Genomic DNA, 23085 nt, shown 5'->3' on the forward strand with positions numbered 1-23085 from the left:
AATTTAGACATCGCTGAAGCGGTTGAATCAAGCTCAAGTTTCTAAACTGCTGTTTCAGCTTGAAATAAAATAGAAAAACTTCAAGTCTTCAAATCCGACAAAAACACAAGTTGCAAGTGATTATAAAATACCTAAAAAACTGTAAAGACGAATATGAAGAGCATGAAGCTGCCGAGGAAACTTGTAAAAGCGCTGAGACTGATGAGAATTATTTTATTTATTTTTTTACCATCTTCTACTAGTCTTATCATAGCCACATATTTTCTATTGGTTCATACCAATGTTTTAATAAAAAACTAATTCTCAGTTTCTCTGTAGTCGTTTTTTGAAACAAGTAAGAATAAGTTTGCTCCTTAAGGATTTTTGAGAACTTTATACAACTATTATATTTCGACGAAAAAAGCGTCACCGACGAGTATTTTTGAGCAAGTAAAACATAGCTAAAATACAAGCTTATATAAAAATATATTTACTCTTTATGTAAAATTGTGCTTACAACGATTAAAAGTTGTCAGAAGTCCCTTTATGTTGTTTGTTGACAAACGATTGAATTACTTTGATAAGTGTCCGGAAATGGCGGTAATTTTTATACAAAACCCCATAAACGACTAGGTATGTATGCAAATTGGGTCGTTTAACATGGCGATCACGTTCAGAATTTAATTAGGACCGGCCATTTAAACTAAACCGAACGTATAATTATTACCCCAAAATTTAAATCGGGTTTCAACATTGCAAATTGCATATTAAAGTCGGGAACTTCCCATTAGTTATTAATTAATTCGATGAAGTGCAAAATATTTCAGTCAGGGAATACCCCACATGTAACTACTCAATAGTTCATACTTGGTGCAGTTATTGTACGCAAAACTTATATTATATGGATTATTATCAAAACCTTTATCAGTTAAACTCATTTATCTTAGCTGAAATTTGAAACGGACAATCCTAGAGCTTGCTCCATCAAACCTACTAAACAATTTATTTGACTGTCTGTCTAGCTACTTCTGTAGTATAAACTAGACGGTTATAGTTTTATCACTGTGATTAATGGCCATATGACAAAGTTACCATCCATGTAGACTTGAAATTTATTTGAACAGCATGTTGCAGTCATTTGTGTGATCTCCAAAATAATTTACGAGCTTCTGTCATTTGTATAGTTCATCTAGTCCGGCGTATTGTCCTATAAAGTTGTTATAATTTGTCGTGTTAATTGGATGGGTCTGAATATAGAATTCGCCGTATAATCAATTCTGTTTACTAATTGAGATAATGGTCTCGTTTCGATTTGTTGCTATTAGAAGTCTATTTTTCTTACATTAACTTTAAACAATGTTTATTAACGAATTAACGGAGTGAAATGAGATTTTTTTGATTACAGGTTCATCAAATATATCTTTAAAAAATTTCAAATCTTGTTTTTTACCACGTTTACTAAATTTATTATGACCGTGATAAATGGGTTTTATTGTTTTAGGGGTCAACTTTTTTAATTTCTTTTCGCCTAATTTTTTGCTGTAAATTAGCAAACGAGAAAACTTTCTAGGAACTAGGATTCCAGATAATAAAAACATTTTCAACCCTAATGCGCAACAACTCAAAAGGGAAATATGAAAATTTTAAGATGAATCAATTAATTATTATATTAGTACGCTTGCTCCACCCTAATCAGGAAAAAAGATGGATCTTGGGCAATGAACAAGCAAAAAACTGATACATTTACATTAAACCTAACGAACACTTTTAGCTTAATGTCCTAAGCATAGAAAATCAGTTTGAAAAAATTTTATGATTAGAAAAAAACGGCTACTGCCAGTCTCACCTATCAGAGTATTTTTTTCACCATCCTTTAAGGCCCAACCTTCTTACCAATTTTTGAAAAATCAAATCAATGTCTTCATAGGCAAACTATACATACGGAACTAAAATGCGGTCAAAAATGCCGATGCATTTGTTTCCAACAAGACAGTACAATAAATGTTAGAAAATGTCTTGAAAATGTGTTTAATCAAAAAGTTATGCACGGATATTCAGGTCTATTTGGTCTGCTTGCTTTGCTGGCTTTATCCCTCTAGATTAAAATTTATGAGGTTTTTTAAAATCGAAAGTTTATCAGCAATGTACTTTTACCTTTTTTTTGTACTTAATCATTTGGAGAGGATAATCCCAGTAACGTTGGAAAAGTTAAGATATATTTAGCGGAAATTTCTCAATAGAACGATCAAATGAATTGAACGAGAAATCATCCTGGTTCGAGGTCTTTGTAAAATTACGGAAAATTAAATTCTAGTATTACAATTGCTTAGATTAATTCACTTATTATTTATATGTGTGTGTTTCCTAATTTGCCTATCGAATACATTTATTATGAACGCGTTTAAATTACTAATTTGTTAGGCTAAATTAAGAAGCAAAAAGTCATCATCTAACCAGACATATGTATTCATTCGTTGTTAATTACTGTTAAAAATTTAGTATAAGAAACTAAATTTAAGTATTTTATGGCAAATTCGTGTAATTGTTGAGTGTTGATTACTTTTGTTAATAACAATTTTGGAAGTTCTGAACAATAAAGGTTCTGTTATTAGAAAAATTCATATTTTTCACGCATAAATACAAAAATTCAATATTTGATAGTGCATTTCTCGTTTTAGACCATGTGGAACGATAAAAATTATTACGTCCATATAGTTACAACTAACGGAGAGTTTATACAGTGTGTCGCCTTACGTTTGCATCATATGGAACACCTTTTGATTTTTATTTTAACGAAAAAAAATCTGCTTGGTTCAAAACATACAATGAGAAATATTAGTCATATCCAAGGTATATGAGAAAATATACTCATAATTTTCCTCAAGGATAAAGTAGGTACCGTTATTTTTGCCACTATCGAAAATTGATTAGAGTTGAAAAATACGTTCAAACATCTAAGTGTACGTATGTATGATAAACATCAGGCTTTGTTATTCTTAACATTATTTTTAAGTTGGTGTAATGTGGGAAAACTTTTTCAGTATTAATTTTTCATTTTTCTATGTTGCATTATTTTGATAAAAAAATCTACATCTCATGGTTGCGTTTTAGGTTCTGGGCTTGGCAGAACTTTTTATAAAGGATAACTGTTTTCGTAAAATGAATGATAAAAAATATTCCATATAATGCGAAGTTAAGTAGACACACTACTGTATAACCAAAATTAGATAAAATTAACGAATTACCGGCATGAATTAAATTGTTTAATAAAACTGTGTTGATTTTAATAAATAAATTGAAATTGCAAATTAATCATTTTATTTGGAATAGCGAACATTCTTTCGAGCAGAAAATGCCACCGAAATAACCAGTTTAGAATAGACCACCTGATGTGCAAATCTAACGCAATCACGATAATTACAAATGTATTTGCCGCAGTGAGACTATTTCACATCTGGTTTGTGACATTGTTATGTTGCATACTAAATATAATTGGGTTTTGCACAAAATGCCGAAATTTATACCACCGAATTCTAAAACAGTGATAATTAACACATTGTGATGCGAAACGCTTTTTCAAACGTGTAACTTTACTTTCACGATACAATACGTAATTACGCAATTTTGTTTGATTTTAATACAAACAATACCAATGTCTTTATATATCCCTAAATTTGTCCTAATTTTCTGCTCCACCGAGGTGTTCTTTAGAAACTATAAATAGAATTTTGCCGTCGTCAAATTGTACTTTTTGTTTGATGAAACATTCAAACAAATGTTATAATTAGAAATGCCCTATTTTACTTGGAAACCTTATTAAGATTGAACTTTAAGGTTACTTTATTGAGGATTTTTTTACTTGAATAACGTCAAATTGGATACACTCTAATAATTACTTTAATTCACCAACGAGTGAATGGTTTATGCAATATGCGAAATAATAAATAAAGAAATTAAGGAAAGCAGATAAAATTACTTCATAATTAATCTTCAGTTAAATTTTAGCAAAAAGTCGGTTTTTAAACTCCTCACTAACGTGTTTTAGTAGTGAATTAAATTAATAAAATACCTTTTTAACAACAGCAAACAATTCTCAGTTCACTAATTGTGTTAAAACTATGTTTTTCTATGTCTGGTATTAAATATTAATTAAATCAAAATGTTGGATTTAAACAAATTAAAAACGCAATGCGGTCTGAAATTACTGCACTGACGGAAAATGTCGGCTAGTTTTTAATTGCTGCAATTAAAAAATTTGCTCAAGTATGTGACAGCAACAAATAACTGCTGAAAAATTGTAATTACATGACAGACAGAATAACTCTTTAACCAAATGCACGTAATAGTATACAGAAGTTAGTCCTATTACATTATTATAACGGCCGTACCTACACGTATATTTCCACTTTAATTTATTAAATTATTTATTATATATTAAATTTCAAATATTAAAACAGTATTTCATTTTTGAAAATTTATAAATTTAACAAATTCATAAACACTATCTGTTATCTGATTCAAAAATCCCAAACCCACACCGAATCAACGCACATTTTCTGCACTAAATATACTGAATTTCGCAAATTTCCAAAATCGTTTAAAACATATTTAACATCATTTTGTACATTTTGCAAACCCGAAAAGTTCACTGGAATTTCCAGGCATTTACCATAAATGTTTTTCAAACATCAGTTAAACCATTGCCAAACTTTTTAAGCTCTGACCTAGCAAACATCAAACAACTGGGCACCGGAGAATTTGTGCATAGGAATTTTTCGCATTTAATGTATGAAACATGCTTAAAATTTTATCAGCGCCAGACTGTTCTGGTTGAATAGTAAAGCCGATGTCAGTGGTGGTGTTTTTTGTTAAGCTGTTTCAATCCAAATGGACCAGAAATAATGTCTGCAATTTTAAACAAACAGTATTTCAGTGAACGTTTAAGCTTAAAAGCTCATTAACTCTATTCAGACATTTAAAATGGGGGCCTACAAAGTTCGTTCGGGAATTGAAAAACATTTTGTTGTTTAGTTCCTTCTATTGTAGAAACCCATATTCCATCTGCATATGAAAAGAGGTTTCAAAAACAATCGCATTTCAATAAAATTTTCAAGTTTCAGGCCTGGTAAATTACTGTGGATTCAGTACCATATCCAAATTAGTTTATAGCGTCTCTCTACATTTTATATTATAATCGCTGGCGGTTTTAGGAAAATATGGGCTTGCAGGAAAATCAGTTATTTTTTAAACCACACAGAACAGTGTTTAACGTTTATTTGCATTTTAAACCCTTGATGCTGTTTTTTTCGGGTTGAAAAATGCGACGCTATTATTTGGCCGACCTAAAAATGAGAAAAAGGCTAAGCCAGTGTACTAACAGCGTCCAACCCGAAATTTAAACGATCCGGCTTTTTAGCACTTTGAATCATTAAATTTTTGCCGACTTTTAATTATTTAGGCATTTTCTACGTATTTGCTTTTGGAGCGCTTGCTTATAAATCTAATTTATCGTCACAGAAATGTGTTATTTTCGTTGCACCTTTAATTCTTATTGATATTGCTAAAACGTTGAAATGTTTAAAGCAGATAGCCAACAGAAAAGATCTGTTGTTAAAATCTACAGGATCTTCTGTGACTTCATGGCCATAGCTAATAGGCTTAAAAACGTATTTCGTGGTCAATTTTAAGTCGAAAATGGCTTCAGAGGGGTTTTAAGCTATAGCTATTGAATTACCGTACCCCTGTAGCAAAGAAGAACAATTATGGTCGCTATTACCGCCGTTTAATAAACGAGATGATCAAATTTTAATTTGTATTAATTAAATATTGTAATCATTTTAAGTGCTTCATCAAAAGTCAGGAATCCGGAGACGAATTTAGTATTATATTGTACAAAATATAACGTAAATATTCCCGGAAATAACGATTTCATAATAAACAAAACGCTTTTGAAGTTTAATAGATAGCTTTTTAAAAAAATATATTGGTTAAAAAAATAAATATGATTGTGCATATTTTGCAAACTAAGGTTAGTGAACCGAACGTACCACAAGTGAATTTCTACCACTACCATTCATACCACAGTCATTCTTTTGAGAGTGTGAGAAAATACGAAAAATAAATTAAGATTCCAAATAATCACATATGAAAAAGTCTAATATTTTTATAACTGGAGATCTGTGAGGCCAATTAAGAATACTTATTATTTTTGAATCCAATACAATATTGAAATCATATGGTTTTAGTAAAATTAAGTGGATGAGATTGACATTAGACCAAACTGAATAAATAGAAATGTTGATCTCCATTGAAAGATTGTTCCAAATTCAGCAATTGCTGCATACAAATTTGGTCATATTTATATATTTACACCTATCCGAGCCCACATCTTAATTTGTGTGTGTGAATATTGCAAGCCGGAAACGGCGTTTTACGTTAAATTAAAAAAGAGTCAGGAACAAAATGTTTAAAAGTGCGTAGTAAAATATTTCAAAGAATAAATTTACTAGGAAAATATATAAGGTTGTAACTATCAATTCGATACAAGAAACTCAGCTACGCGCAGCCTAATTTAAATATCCTGACCACTTTTTTTTTAAGAGTTTTTTTTAAGAGTTAGTTAACTATAAGATTATGGGAGCTTGGGGGGGTTAACTTTTAATATTCGCCCATGATTTAAAGTCTTCTGGGTTATTGTATTTAGCAAATTTTCTGGATGAGCGAACTCATTATTAGTCTATTTCTGAATAAAAGATTTATTAATATTTTACCTAATTTACCATTACGATTAGTTTTATTGTGTCCTTCCTTCTTTAAATTTATTAGGCCAAATTTTATCAATAATTTCTTTAATTTTGTATTATTTAGAAATTCTATTAATTTCTGAATTACCTTTTTTCTACAATTATAAATTATATCGGATTAACTTTATTCTAGAATATTCTTCTTCTTCTATATTTTGATTGCAATATTTGTTTGGAATGTTTTTAAGTAAGTAATTAAACCTTCAATTTTTTACTATGCAGTTTATATTTATTGCATTACTTTTATGTTTCATGAAATTTGTTTTACTTATTTCCTCTACGGAATTTAGATATACCGATAGTTATAGGGAAGGCGATTTAAACTAAAAACGATTTATTTTATCAGTAATTTTATTTATATTTTATTATGAGTTTGAAGGTAGTTAGTATCCTGTAAGGTTGGGATTTATCAGAGTTGGTATCCTACAATTTAGTAACTTAAATTTTATATTTTGCCAAATAGGTTTGGCATTAAATTACGTTGCTGATATAATGTTGTAATATGCAAATTATTAAAGAGACAATTTACCATGGACAGCATCCCATCGCAAACAATCTACAATAGTTAATAGAAAAACAATTGTAGGAAAGTAATTTGTTTGATGCTCCGCCTAATGAAATGCCAGTGCCAGTCTTGCTAGGACTTTTTCATAATTATTTCCGCTCAATGGTAGCTCTGAATACAATCCAATTCAAAAGAAACACGAAATCTAGTTAAAATTTTAAATGAAAGGGAGTTCTATTCGCACGTCAGTCTTTTAAGTGAAAAACTAAAAGGAAATAGCAAAATATAAATTTTAATTTTAAGAGCAATAACTTGTTTCTACTACTAGTCTCATTCGTCATTATAATTTAGTCTATTTCTCTGACGAGCAGTAAAATTTATCGGCTTAAAACGAGGCAATGATACACGCAGAGACGCCAAAAACAGCGAATGTCCGAACAGAATCCATGAAAATAGAAATAAAAATACTGCATAAAAGAGAATCAAGTATTCAACCTTCTTGTAAAACTAGGCATTTTTGTTTTTTTCAATTTGACTTTTATTTCTTCATTTTGATCTAATTGAATATTTTTCGGCTAATCCGGCTCGATAAACTCGGCAGGATTGCTATTCACTAGGCTGTGTTCACTAAACATCAATTTTCCAGCTTTGTCAACTTCTTGTAAGTACTAAGTCTGTCGAATGAAAACTCGATCTTCATTCAGCACGAAATAGGCCAAATTTGCAACTTTCTGTTTGTATAGTCGCTTTTGTAGCAAACGTATAAAGCTCTGAAGGTAGTCTAATTAAAAATGAACCGTAGTGAAACTTTAACAGAACTCTCCACACTCGTTGAGATTTCCAGCTGAAGTAGTTTCCTAAATATGTCGAAAAGTGGTAAACTTTTCAACATTTTCCCCAATGCTGCCAATGCGGACTCGCATTTGATTCAGTTGGTTTCAGGTAGTGATCTACTTTTAAAAGTTCTCGTTATGGCAAATTACATTTCCATAAAAACCAAATTTTTTATACAACTTTTCTGTAACGATACATGCTCGAAAAAAGCCAGCCTCGCTTTTAACGAAAATTGATCGTAACATTTTATTTTTCAAGTGAAACTTTCCAACGTTGTTACTCGAATCGTTAATAAATGGGCAAATTAAGTGATTTCAGATGAACCCACGCAGCAAATTTTTAACGAGCTTAACTCCCAAATCGGTATCAAAGAATATTTCTGATGTTATATTTGGATAGGGCATCTTTGATGTTAATTGGGATCCACTTTTCAATGAAAAACAGCTGTAAATACAGGTTTAGCTACAACGAAATTTGATTATCTAAACTCAATTTTAATCTGTTAACTCAACCAGAAAGTATTATTTTGTTTACTCTTTACTTTTCATTTTTGTTTCTTGTTTTAATGTTTTAATAAACCGAAGTATATTATAAAATTCATACAGTCTGGCGTGTTGAATGCTTAACTAAAATCTATATTTCTATATTGATTAACTAAGCAAGTGTGTTTATATTGAAATACCGTAAAAAGTATCAAGTTTTACCGGTTTTTCATATTCAAGCCATACAGGACTGTACTAATTAAAAACTAGTTCAAACTCAACATTACACTTGGCGTTCAAACACCTTAAAAGTTGGATGGAATTAAGGGCAAGTTGGGAATAATTTGTTGCAAAAAAAAATTTATTGTTTAAAAATAGACCAATACTCGTTTAACTTTATAAATAATCCTAGGCATATTAATTAACTGCCATTGATTTTATTGTGAAAAAATCGCACCCAAAACTAACTAATAATTAAGAAACTAACAAAACTAATATTTAAGAAACATCAGTTGGACTGAAGTGTGGGTATTTATTAATTCCTTTCGTATTTCAAACATTCCAATATTGATATTTATGAATATGTTGTTGAACTGAAAGCAGCAAAACCTACTAGGATTTGTGCAAAGTGTATATTGAAATTTACAAGCGTAGTGATGATGAGTGAAGTTAAATTAATTCAGGGTAATTATTTGTAATTTATTTTCAGCAGTCAAGTTGGTTAATGTTTCGAACAATTTCATATGCACTTCAATGTAGAATTATAAAAGTATCCACAGTCAAACTGGACAATGAAATATTTGAGTGTGCATTTATTAAATAATTTTAGGATTCCAGTGATGGCAAATATTGGAACAATTGATGTAAGGGATTTAATACTTGTCTTTGAAAGACAGATTAGCAATAGTAAATCAGATGAAGATTCTTCATCTTTCGAATTCCACGACAGTGGATCAAACAATTCGTTTTTTGATGTCAGCCACCTTAATGTTTCGGTATCAAAACTGAAAGATATTTTCGAGAGCAAATCCAAAGCGAGGAATAAAGGTTAGTAATAATATTCGTTATTTTAGTGACGCCCATGTTAAATAACTACCCTGAGACAAAGCAAAGTAACATGTAATATAATAAACAATTACATTTTAAGAAAATTCTTTCCATTATCAATTAATTATATTCCTCGTTTATTACTTAGGTTATTACAAAATATATACCATTTAAATAAATTTGTTCCACATGCAGTTTTGGTTTCTGTTCGTGATTTATTTCATTAAGCTTGCCGTAATAAATAATTAAATAATAACAACAAGTTGTTTATTCACTCCGTTAATATCTCTCAAATATCGATATAATGGTAACTTAGTAGAAGTAGTATCAAACAAAAATGTAAATGAAACTAATTATAATCCCCCAATAATATTGAATTAACTGTTTGAATTTCATTATTTTTAGAAAACATGAATTCGAAAAAGCGAAGAAATGACGGAATGGCACCCCGTCGAAAAAAACCACATTTGTCCACAAACACAATATTCGATCGTCCCATAGCAAACTCAACGTTGTTACTTGATGTAATTAGCAGTGAGTAATGAACAATGGAGTTTGATAAATTGACCTTAAAATACGTACCAAAACTTAAATCGAATCACCAGTGCTAACTGGAATAGTTTAATAAAAAAACACCAAAAAGTAGTAAAAAGTATGTCTAGACCTAATTTTAGTAATTAGCTTTTGATCCTCGCTATGCATAAGAATATTTTGATCTCTAGGTGTAGAGTTATCAACCGATGCCATTAATGATGATCTCAAGCCTCAGAGTAAATCGTTCGAACAGAAAAAGTCGGCAAACTGTCCGGCGAAGATTAGCGAGGAAAACAGTCCAATAAATATTGAGTTAATAGAAGATGCGAACAGAAAAAACTCGAAACTTTACCAAGGAGAATACATAGGTATCAATCGTATTGTATTTATATAAATCAATTAAATATCGAAATAGAATAACATATAAGTTTTATAAAATAAAACGAACGAAAAGTCACAGCCTAACTAATATATTTATTGTCGAATACAGATTTATCGGCCAATATCTTTCATGATGTGAGTAAACCTGATGATATCAAGTTCCAAAAGCAGAAGTCACTGAAACGCCCCATGAAAATAAATCAGCAAAATGCTGCTCCGCAAAATACTGACCGAATTAAAAATTTGAACGAAAGAAGGAAGGAGGAGCGTAATCAAGAAAAATTCAAAAGTAACAATTCAAAGTGTATCTCAATGAATTCAATTCTAAATTAAAAAATAATTCATACTAATTATATTGTTGATAAAACAGAAATTACGTAATAAAACTTGTTTGACTGAGGTAAATGTTTGAATTATGAAAATACGTAATTTATTTAACATATCAATCCCTACTGGGTGTTAATATTAATTAGTAATTAATTAATAAAGTAATCAAATTGTTGATGTACAATATAAACAAAAGTAATTTTCCATTCAAACTGTAGATATATCAATCGACTCCATTTGCGATGTTAGAAAGCCGGAAATTGTCAAACTTCAAAGAAACAAACCAATAAATCGACCGCTAAAAATCAGGAAAAAATACCTCGAAGTTGATGCCAAAAGCATTGACATTAAAAATGTGATGAAAACAACCCAACCAAGAAACCAAGAACAACATTCAGGTATACATTACAATTTGTTTCCTATCTGAGGTTTTTTAGGAAATGGTAAATTAATTCTTTCTCAATACATTCCAGCGAACATTCGAAAACCCCCCAGAAAAGCCAAAGAGATTGATAAAGAGTTAAGTAAAGGTATTTTGTGTATATTACTATTTAATCATATCGCAATTAACCGCTAAAACTTACGTAAGAAATTTTCATTCAGATTTTAACAATTTTTTTTCAACATTTATGCAATAATAGTCTTAAGATTTCCCTATTCGACTTTTTAAAATAATATACTTTTATGATATAAAACTGGTGCCTGACAACGCATTTCAGACGGAATTGGATACAAGGATAAGCAGTTCGAACAACTGCATCAACAGCTACATGAAGGTATTTTAGAATTTAAACAATTAATATGTATACATCAGATTATACATTATATTTCAGATAAGGTTGAAAATGTGGATGAGCAATTTGCTGCCCTTTCTCAGGAATTATGCACAGGTGATTTTCATAAATTTCTAAGCCGCGTCCTTTACTTTATGCATGTTATAATTGAACGCATCGTAAATTATTTTCCCGGCAATCAGTTTTCGATTACTCCTCGAGATTATCTCGCAGGCTTCAATTTTAATATTCAATAAACGAACACGTATTTTAGATGAAATTCAATCTGCAGAAGAAGTTTTTCGCATAATTCTACAGGAAAACGGAGAAAGTTGAAAAGAAAACTATGTTTTAATTGGACTAAGCTCTGGTTTGGCGGGTTTTGATGATATGCTAGTATTATTAGGTGGTTTTCATTCCTTATGCCATTATTCTTATTTTTAATATTATTTTTACGTTCTATTTGTATACATTATCTAACTAACTTTAAACTTGATGTATATGCCAACCAATTAAATTTATATATTTACCTATTTACATTATATTACGGATTAATTAATTATTTAAAAATATATTTTATTCAATTACATATCCTGTTATATTAAATTCGCTAATCATAAATCAAATTTTTTACGAAATCTTCGTAATCCAGCACTATTATTTTTACATCATCCATAATCACTTTGAACTAAATCAGTGACCTTTCCTTTGGGCAAAATTCTTTAAATTGCAATACTTTCGTTTCACGATTCTTTCAATTGTTGACTTGACAAGTATTCTGTCTTAAGCAGCAATAATCATTGTTAATAATTTATGTAAAAATTTAGATTTGAATTAAGTTTTGTCATTAAGTGATCTTGTTAACAATATATTAAGTTAAGTTCTTTGTGATAGGACTAAAAATTTAACATCAAATATTGTGATAAGCGTACTTTGTTTATACATCTTGAATTAAATACAAATAAAAAATACTATAAAGTCATTGACCTAATTCCATAAAATTATATAGTCCCAACCCGATACAGAAAAAAGTAATTAATATTTTATGGAGGAAAGATAGGACACAAATATCATCAGAAAATTTTGTATGTGCTAGTTGTGAATGACAAAAATTAATGAAATTGTGATGCAAAGATATGAAATTGGTTAATAGAACAAATGGACAATGTGTTGGTAACAACAAATTTGGAGAAATATTTAAGGAGAATTAAAATATTCTTAAATTATAGAATTTAAGAATAATTTAATTAAAAAAGTGTTATTTGCTGCAAAACCTCGTTGCAGCAACCCTGCTGTTCAGAACCTCGTTAATTCACAATCATTTTTATACTAAATCCAAAAATTCTTCATTTTTTAAGTAAATAAATATTCCTATTTTTAGCAACTTACTAGAAAATGAATGACTGCAGATTTACAGTATTGCTAAAAATTAACTGTAGCTAGTTTGAAACGATATTCCTATGTAAAACTGTTTTAATCATTTTTGTTTGTGACATTTCATTATTTTTAAAATCGAATTGCAAACTCTCATTTTTTCAGTTAAAAATATTATTTATTCACAAAATAGATGGTTCTCCAGAAAACCGAAAAAAATCAATTTTTGTAAAACAATGCACGATTACAGATGCATGCAAAAGTGCTTTAATAAACTTTAAAATTCAATATTTATTTATTGGTTGCCATGTTACTAAAATTAATTTTCGTTATGAAAAAGTTTCGTTGTTAAAAACATTTAAGCTGTATTGTATATTCTAATTTATTACAAGAAATATTGTTACAATTAATTATTTATTTATTCAAAATTAATTTCAATGTCCCAGTAATCGTGCATTGGTTTAATGTAATGTAAAGTAACTAAGCGATTGTTTTCTTGTTATCGGGAGCGAAATCTGAAACTAAATATTTGTGATCTCGAAACGCAATGAAAGAATTTTATGAAGTGTTACCAATGAAGAAGCTAAGGCAATATTTACATATAAAAAATACTTCATTTTTTAAAATACTAACTTTTCTGGAAAACAACTTATCGTAATGATGTTATAATCATAAGTGAAGTAAAATACGCGATTGTTTTTCTTGTTATTGGGAACGAAATCTGAATCTAAATATTTCCTATCTCGAAACGTCATGAAAGAAGTTTAGAAAGTATTACCAATAAAGAATACGAGGCAATACTTATATAGGAAAAAATGCTTCCTCTTTTATTTCCTGGACGCAATGTATATACTGATATATTGTTATAGCTTTTCCATAATATAATATATTGTCAGTGTAAAATTAATTAAAAATGTTATATTGTCAAACATGTTCAGTGTTGCAAAGTAAAGCCCATATTATTATTCATGAGTTTTGATATATTACAGTGAGTAATTAAGCAAATCAATATGCACATCACGTGAATATTATCGAGGCTGCTACTTAAACTAATTGTAATTCACCGCGGAAGTCTGGAGGCAAAGACGGCAAAAAAATATATAATGTTCGCCTGAAAGAAATTTATTCTAGATGCTATTAAGGAAAAAAACTTTACAACCGTGTAGCTTTTTTTTATCGGCCTATAGCCTGAGGGTGTTTTCCTTCTGTAAAATCTGAATATGAAATATGCGAAACAGAATAAAATGCGGAAAAAGAGCAATAAATATTGGTTTTCCTCCACACTTTTTCTGAATTTTCCTGGAAAACATAACTTCAATAGATATGCTTGATCTACAGCCCTTGAGGCCTACGGTATTTGTAAACTGATGGCATCAAATAAAAACTCCGAATGTCCTTACTGTATTTGTTGCTCTGAGCTTTGGGAATGCTCTGCACTTGTTTTCTTTTGCAAAATTTGCAAGTGCCAAGTTTGGGAAACGTTTGTTGAGGAATGAGTTAGTTCTAAACTGTTTCAAAATGATGCTGGAAAAAGTTTGGATCTGTTCAGCCTCCAAATGATTAATGCTTCTGCGTTATTTTCCAAGGTACTCGTATATTCAGATACTTTGGGACGTTAAAATGTAAATTGGTGTTGAGGGGAGATATTTAGCGGCGTTTATACGGGAAAATATATTATTCAAATTGCTGGTTGGAAATTCGTTTACTGGTTATTGGATTTAGTTCAGTTCATGGAATGAATGAAAATTTCAAAAACGTGAACTTGGTTTCAATAATAAATTTTTCATTATTATCGTTAGCAAACACATACTAAAATTAATATCCACATACTAAATCCACATACTAAAATTAAATTTTAATTTCCTGAAAATAACAAAAATCAAACTCTTCCTTTATTTTGTTATAACTCAAAGACTTTCCTACAATAGAAGAAAGCGTTGTAAAATAGAACGAAGTTATCAAACAAATTCAAGCATCAGTGTAGATTTTTTGCCTGCATGTAAAATTCGCTCTTTTAATATTAAACGTGATACCTTCACATTTGAAAAACAGATCAATCTTTTAAATCAAGAAACATATTAACGATTCGTCTATCAACAACTGCACCAATATATGTGCTAGGATTAGTTGATTTAATTAATTAAATGCTACCTATTTATATTTAATAAATACACAAAACAAAATCTAATTACATATTCGTGTAACACGATTTCGAATTACGTTAATTAAATTTTCTGTTATGTTAGAACTGATGCACACAAGAATCCCTCCATTTCATTGTACTCCTGATTCATTGCTCATTGCTATATTGGAAATAAAAATTTATATTATTAACATTATTATTTAAATTGGCGCAAATAGATGTAAATAAATTGCTAAAGCATACCACGTGACATGAAATGAGAACATCAATATTCTCTGTGTTTTATTGCCTCAAATACATATTTCGTGTTCAAGCTTCAAGTCGGGATGTGTGTGTGAATGACAAAAAGTTGGAAAGAAGTACCAATGTGGTTTTCTTTATTATCGTTTCCAGCATTATATGCAATTTTAGTTTAGCTAAATCTTTTTAGTTAATCCTTTTAAATAATTTGCTTTAAAATGTTATTCTTATTTGATATATAATACGATTTTCCTATGTTATTGTTATTGAAGAGAAGCAAAATAAAGCAAATTATGGATAAATATATTGTATGTATATGTATTGTTACAAATTCTTTTTGGTTTTATTTTATGGATTCCTTATAATTTTTTGGCTTCATTTTCTACGTTTACCCTGATTTGTCAGAGGTACATTGAAAATTTGTCACATTTAACGAATGAGCGGATAAAGAAAACACCAGATGAGAAACATAACTTACAATCTGCAAATAATAGGAATGTAATGGTTAATCAGAAAGATACAGTTAAACGACAATTTAAGCTGTTAAATTTTATAAATAATTTCAAAATTTTGTGTTCATTTGCATTTTCGAATTTTCGACATTATTTCAACGTTTTCCACCCAACATTAATACAAGCATAAAAATAGTGTTTCTACGTGGACCATCGTTGACAATGCTGGATGCTTTAAGATTTGAAACAGTAACTTATTTTTTCAGTTTTTATTATTTATTAGTTAGTTATATATTTTGTGTTAAAGTTAACTTTTTTGCACTAAATGTCGATTCGCAAATTCTAAATTATCCGTCATAATTAACTTCTTCTTTTACCTTTGTATTATTTATATTATTATACATATATTTGTGAAAGGCGCAATTAACGCAATCCAAATTGTAACTTAAATCAACATTATAATATGTAACCGCGGGTAAATCGATCCGATTTTTTTAAAAAGGCGTTTACGAATACTCCCTAGCCGTTAATTTCATATATTAGACTTAATTTCCTAACGTAAAGCCCAAATAGTAATTAAATTTGGGTTATTTAAGCAAATAGGATTAGCATGAAAGGGTTTTCTAAATTATTAATGGGAGAAATTTGCCTAAAGTGACAAAGTGATTAGTTGTTTTAATTACAAAGGTTAATGAAATCCAGAAGGCTCAAGCCAAATTATTAAAACAATATTTTTGTGCATACTGCATTGCTCTTTTGCAATGCAAATCTCATTTTGTATCAGAGCAAATTAAAATTCGTTTTGCGACGCGAATTTTAAAAGGTTGTGGGTGAAAACATGTTTAAGAAATGTAAGTAGAAGTCGTAACTAAAAATGGTATACTTTGTGTTGAAAGCTGATATTCTTAGAAATTGATGAGGTATCAGTGTCACATTCGAATCAACTCAATGTTTTTATTAAATGTTGATTCAGTTTTTAAAAGTACACATCTAATCAAATGTTTTTGCCGATACGGCCTAATATAAAAATCAATAATAATAATAATGGATTTTTTTTGTGAAACAACAGATTTATTGCGCGTGTTTAGCCCAATGTAATCACAATTTAAATAATATACTCAAAAGATTTCATTTTCATAAATAAGAAAACATTAACATAAATTTGAACTTATTTGCCTAAATGAATAGAGGAAAATACTTTATAAAGTGTTTACTTGACATTCAATTTTCACGAGAAAATGTTCCATTTGAAACTGGGAATTGAATTTAAAATGCGTTATAAGTCGATAAACAAAATCCTACCATTAATGTCATTCACTCTCTGAATTAATACTATGGTTCAATATAATTAATATAAATAAACCGGTTTTAATTTACTTCCAAAACAAACCATACATTTGACTATTAAAACAGTAGTAATTAGTTTCTAGGCTAAAATACTTTCAGTTCGTCGCGTTTCATGAAATAGAACCTCTAAATATTTAAATTAAATCAGAGTTAATTACAGAAAAATATTTAATTACCCAAATTAAAATTCAATTTAACGTTGTTTATTAAAACAGAGCGAAAACGTTATTTTCGTTACCAAATATCTCCTATTTACAGCAGCAATTGTTGCAGTGAAAATAACATTCGGCGATATTTCAATTACCAAAATATTTCGAGAGTGCAATTAATTTTTACTAACATTTTAATTTGATGTGTTTCGTACAGTTTGGTACCCTTTCATTTTAAACATTTAACAGATATGTATAGGCAGATATTCCTTCACTTTAATATTATGAATGGTTAAAAAGTGCAGTGATTCACGTTTTCTGGATTTTAATTTTGAATTACTGTTTTTTCTTTATTGAACTAGTATTTTCTATCATAATTAGCTATTGTCTGTTTCTGAGTATTTTCTAATAATCTTGTTCTGAAGCAAAAGCACTAATATTTAACCTCCTAAATTATCAATATTTCAGATTAATCGATTTCCAAAATTATTTTGAACATTTTTATTAATAATTCTTTAAAAAAGTAACTTTTGCATAAAACTCGTAAAGTGAAATGAGGACGATATAGGCGGAACTTTTCATAATTTTAAAAGAACATAATTGTAAAGGACAAAGACAATTCATACGTTGTTGACAAAATATCCAGACAATCCAAACACAAACACATTTATTTGTTCCCCCTTGAAAACCCTTATAAAGCAAGCTTAAACCTTAAACATTGTTCTCGATTTTAGTCAAATGTCGAAGAAATTCAATTATTTCTTTTATTTTACTTTATAAATATATATAATACATGATAATAAGCACGTTCAAAGTAGACAGCAAATTATTAATTGAAGCCACATAAACAATATAAATCCGAAAAAAACATTTTATTTACCACATTTCGACTAAATCGTGAAAGCACTATGTAATGCATGTTTAATTGCGTAGCCACATGTTTGACGGTAAAATATTGTTTTAATAATGGAAGTATGCGGTGATATATCACGATTATTTAAAACTTTTTGTTTCAATTAAAATATATTGTTCAACTAGATTTGCCTAACTTTACAATATGTTTTATTGATTAATTTCTATTGTTCAGTAGGTACATGAATATTTTTCGTTATTAATAAAACATTCTTCAAAATTCCAAACGTAACCTTTTGAAACCTGGATCAGTCCTTTCTTGGATTAATCAAGCGAAATACCTTATGGAAGTATTATTTCAAACATGTGAAGGACAAATTTTCAATGATCGCCCATATACATATAGAAAACATGTAGAGAAAATATCAAAAGGCTTATTTAAAAAGGAAATTACGTTCTCGCTCAAGCGAAACCAGCGGAAATTCGGCTGATACGAAATTTGCTCTTTTGTTGTTTTAGGGTTTTTGTGGCCTGGCCGGAAAGTTCGATGGCTAATCAAATGTTTGAATGGCTGACTGAAATGCATGTCTTTGTCAGAAAACAAAAATGCCTGAAACATTTAAAAACTGTAATTAATTTATGCTAAAATGCTTCACTTTAAAGCATTCCTTTGCAAGTCGCGTTTGTAAAAATTGTAAATACTGGTGGTTTACAAGAGACTTAAATTGGAACAACCACAATCAGAAGATATTGACTTTTGATGAGAATTACAAATCCATATTCAATTTTAACAAGGCTTTAACTTGAACATGAAAAAAAAGTATAATCGGAAGACATCACTAACGAAGCCTAACAATCATGCACAGCAAAAGCAAAGCAAGTTCGTTGAACAGGCAACTTTGCTGCAAAGGGTCGAGGAAACTATTGACTGAATAGCCACATTTAATTATATATTTCTTTACATGTGCCATTGTTTCATGTGGCTTCCCAAGCCGCAAAAATATACTATATTAGCCGTTACTGAGTGAAATTATATTACCGAAACTAAAATGCATTGAAAGCTGAACTTTCAAGGAGTAATCGAACTAGTCTACCAAGCAATTAAAATAAACGTCTGATTGGCCTAAAATGCTGCTTATTATCTCTAAGCCTCCATTCTCGACAACACTGATCAATATTGAATTAAGTCTTAGATCCATTAGCAAAACTAAGTATTTTAGGCGAGCCGTAGGATTTTCCGAAGCTCAATAATTCACTAAGCCAAGAGAACCTTATCAAGTTTGCCGCGTAATTCGAATTAATTATTTCTTCTTCCCGTTTTAAAACTTAGGCAAATAATTTCCTTTTTTGCCACAAAAAAGGGTGATTTATGGGGCCTAACGAGTGGGAACTAAGGAGTGTAATGAGTTGTTTGGGGTATGAAGGTTTAAAACTTTTCGAACGCCAACGTGAAATAAATGAATCGCTTGTTCCAATTTAATCTTTCAAGTTTGATAGCCGTTGTGTAATTAAGCATGTTAATTTGAAATAGAAAAAATGTGTCAATTTCAAATAAAACTGGCATTAGAAAGTGACCAATTTTAGAATTATGAAAAGTTTTCTTTGGAAGCCAGTCAAACTGGAAACAGTTAATGTCTAAAACCGTTCATTAACGAGTATCTATCGGGTTTACATTTCTGGCTCTAATAAAAATCTTGCAGCAGTAACTTACAGTTCGAAAAATCTGCAGCCAGGGTAAAGTTTCCAAGTTTCCAAACTTTGTGGAGTTTTTATTTAAACTTCTTCCTTAGCTAGACATTGAAAAACTTTCTCAGGTAAGAAAATCTATTTTCAATGAACTCAATTCGTTCGCTTTTTGGTTTGATTTAATTTACTTTGCACATTTCTTGCAACTTAGTGGAATTCTCAATTTATTGGAAATATGCCAGACGACTTATGGAGTAAGTATACAAAATATGTTCAACTCACCGCGCCACTGTTGGTGCACCTTAGTATTTAGAATTCTTACCTGGAACAAAAAATTGCGAACTATTAAAACGAAATACAGGCAAGCAGCGGATGGTGTAGTTTTAATTTTATAGTAATTAAAATTCCGCGACCAAAACCAGGCTTGCATGTGCAATTTCGTGACTTCCATTTAATTAAACTTCAATACAAACCCACAGAAGCAACCTTTGTTATTACAAATTTTCATAACTGTGGAATTTTTTAATCAGTTTCCCAATTTACATGTAACTGGACCTCGTATCGGATAAATACTTGTGGAATTAACAAGCTTTTATATTACAATCAGAGATGGAATAATAAAGTGATTTAAAAAGTCATAATTTTGATGCAATTTATCATCTGACTCTACTTGCCACTTGACGACGATGTTTGAAAAACAAATAGAAATAGATGGAAATCTATATTTAGAGATGCGGATATTCATTCCAGTCTTTCGCAGGATAACCATCAATCTCAGTTTAAATATGTCCCACATTCTCGGTAATGTTCTGCTTGAAGGCCCCTGCACTCTTAAAATAAGATGAATCGCGCCCTGCGAGCCATAAACGCTCTATTTTCAACTCTAGTCCACATTTTGCAGACTCCTTCACTCTCTTTATATATTTCGGATCCAAGTCAGTTTAAATTGAATAGACAGAGGGTCAGAGCTAAATGCATCATGTGCAAACTGGTTTAATTTTGAGATCACGATTAACATAATGTACTTAATATTATACATATTCAATCAAAAATATTATAATATTCAGTTCAAGGTGCAACGAACAAATAGTCAGCAAACAAAGGTTTGCTAAAATTGCTGCACGATTAAATTCAGTTTTGCTGAAGTGCAAACAATTTTTTTTGCTCAATAATTGTTTTATTGCCCCTATCAATTTTTGCTTTATGTTCAACTCGCAGCCGAAAAGTTCAGGAAACCAACCAGATAAATCTAGCAATAAAAAAACTCTCAAATAATAGGCCGCCTTATCGGCTTTAAACCGACTGTTATCTTTAATGTTTGGATTCAGTGTCCGCAGAAAAAGGTCTCAGAATGAGCCAAACCTTACGTACGGGGAAACAAGTTCATTTTTGTGGATTAGACGTAATAATCCATCTTGCCATCGGATGGAGCAAATTCTTGAAACTACGAAAATCTTGATCCTTGATTGATGACTCCAGAGCTGGAAGAAACAATTTAGTTTTTCGCATAAACCGATCATAATTAAAATCGATCAATATGGTTGATGTATTAGGAAGAATTTGCATTTCGATTTTCGGAAATTTATTCCAGTCATTTTGGATCTATTAATTTAAGGGATTTGCGTAAAGGATTGGGAGAATTACCAATGAACATTGGTAATGAAAAATGCGTGTGGAATATCCCTAGCCATTTTGAAACCAGTAAATTATAATGACAAGTGAAATCACATAATATTTATTTTTGAGTGATTAAATATTAACTAAAATTAATAAAAGTAAAAATAATGAAGCGCTGAAAAATTAACTTCACATAATCAATCATGAAAACGGACAAAGCAGTAATTGTATTAATAATATGAAGCAAAATAATATATATAGAGAAGTTCTATATCGGGCTTACATAGATTTATATTTAGTCACTTGTACGACTACAAAGAAATAAACTCGAGTTTAAAATACGTTTTTGCAAATAGTTAAGCAGAACGGTCAGATTCAAACTGTATAATGCTTTTTGGGATTTCGAGAAATTGCGAAGTTGATGATCTGCTTACTTAAATATACCAACAATTGGAAAATTTAATTTCCGTTGTGTTAAATGAATGTTTTTTTTGCCTTTTCTCTTTAGCTTCACATTCTCATTTAGATTTACCATCTCATATTCATAATTTCTAGCGATGTTTATTCCATTATGATAATTTTCTAATTAAGAGAACTTTGAGAATATCAAATTATTTTATTACTTTTTCTTGTTTATAGTTCAACCCTTTCCGTTTCTTTTTAAAGTATACAATATCAGCCCACCGCTGAGAACTAATTTTACCTAAAAAACCACACTCTACCTATATTTTATATTATACAGTATATTAATAATACGAAAAGTAAAGAATATATCGTTTTCCATTAAATCTACCTCTTACTTCAACCCAACAATAATTATAAGAAGAAGCAGAGAAAAAATACCTCAGATTACTAAAAGCCGCACACAATGTGAAATTCCAGTACAAATAAAAATTCAGAATATATTGAATGGGAGGATCCAAACGCAGCCAACAAAGAGTCGAAATCAGAAAGTTAATTAAAATTGTCGCTCCAAAAGCTGCCGTTTCTATTGTCCGGTCTCGGCCTTTTTGAATAGCAGTCGACCTCAAATTGTTATACTTCGGATAGGTTTAGTTTCGGTATTTAGCTTCTAAATGTGCGGGTCAGATTTCAATATTTTACGGCTTCATTCACGGATTTTATTATATTTTTTTCCAGCTTTTTTCGGGCTAATCCAGCTTCACAATTTTTAATGCAAAATGTCGCGCAGTAACTCACATTTTAACTTAAATTTAATTTTTATTCAATTTACAATTGGAAACTGCCCCGTAATTTATTTATCTTTATTATGCCGACTAGATCCTAATAACGAAAATATTTTGTGCATTTTTCATTTTAATGAGAACTCGTTTCAGGACAAACTCTTCCAAGATTTCAATTATAATGGATATGGAAAGGAAGACAGGTTTTGGCTTGCAAAAGAGTCTCTGCTGCTCGTCTCGTTTATTGCTAGCAAAAAGCCACTAATTAAAAAGCCGTTAAAAAGATGCACCGAATTGTAAACTTAAACTAAATAGGGTTCAGATTGAAAGTCTTGTTCTTGATGTCCTTTAGATTCAGGTTAACTTAAAAGATCAT

The 23085-nt window shown here is 30.0% G+C and overlaps 2 protein-coding genes and 1 long non-coding RNA gene across 3 annotated transcripts in view; 2 read left to right on the forward strand and 1 right to left on the reverse strand.

Moving 5' to 3' along the window:
- LOC109539003 overlaps positions 1-23085 on the reverse strand; it is a 138203-nt gene that overhangs the window by 112007 nt on the left and 3111 nt on the right. The window lies entirely within an intron of this gene.
- Positions 9170-12195, forward strand: LOC109539002. Its single transcript, XM_019906507.2, has 10 exons — positions 9170-9287; positions 9433-9650; positions 10056-10184; positions 10373-10552; positions 10675-10854; positions 11111-11290; positions 11366-11422; positions 11612-11668; positions 11726-11782; positions 11940-12195. The coding sequence occupies exons 2-10, from the start codon at positions 9443-9445 to the stop codon at positions 11999-12001; spliced, it is 1110 nt and encodes a 369-aa protein (XP_019762066.2). The 5' UTR covers positions 9170-9287; positions 9433-9442; the 3' UTR covers positions 12002-12195.
- The window catches only part of LOC125503429, an 8335-nt gene continuing 5012 nt past the window's right edge, over positions 19763-23085 (forward strand). Inside the window, exon 1 of the long non-coding RNA XR_007280843.1 lies at positions 19763-20036. This is a non-coding gene — a long non-coding RNA (uncharacterized LOC125503429). The remainder of the gene's footprint in view (positions 20037-23085) is intronic.

Source organism: Dendroctonus ponderosae, unplaced genomic scaffold (genome assembly GCF_020466585.1).
Source record: "Dendroctonus ponderosae isolate FM_Combo_2020 unplaced genomic scaffold, Dpon_F_20191213v2 Dpon_F_20191213_2, whole genome shotgun sequence".
Classification (NCBI taxonomy): Eukaryota; Metazoa; Arthropoda; class Insecta; order Coleoptera; family Curculionidae; genus Dendroctonus; species Dendroctonus ponderosae.

Excerpts from the sequence above, each read along its gene's own strand:
- LOC109539002 (XM_019906507.2), top strand. The coding sequence starts at position 9,443 with ATGGCAAATATTGGAACAATTGATGTAAGGGATTTAATACTTGTCTTT. Across the intron at positions 9,651-10,055 it reads ATCCAAAGCGAGGAATAAAG|AAAACATGAATTCGAAAAAG; the intron begins GTTAGTAATAAT and ends CATTATTTTTAG. Across the intron at positions 11,291-11,365 it reads AAACCAAGAACAACATTCAG|CGAACATTCGAAAACCCCCC; the intron begins GTATACATTACA and ends AATACATTCCAG.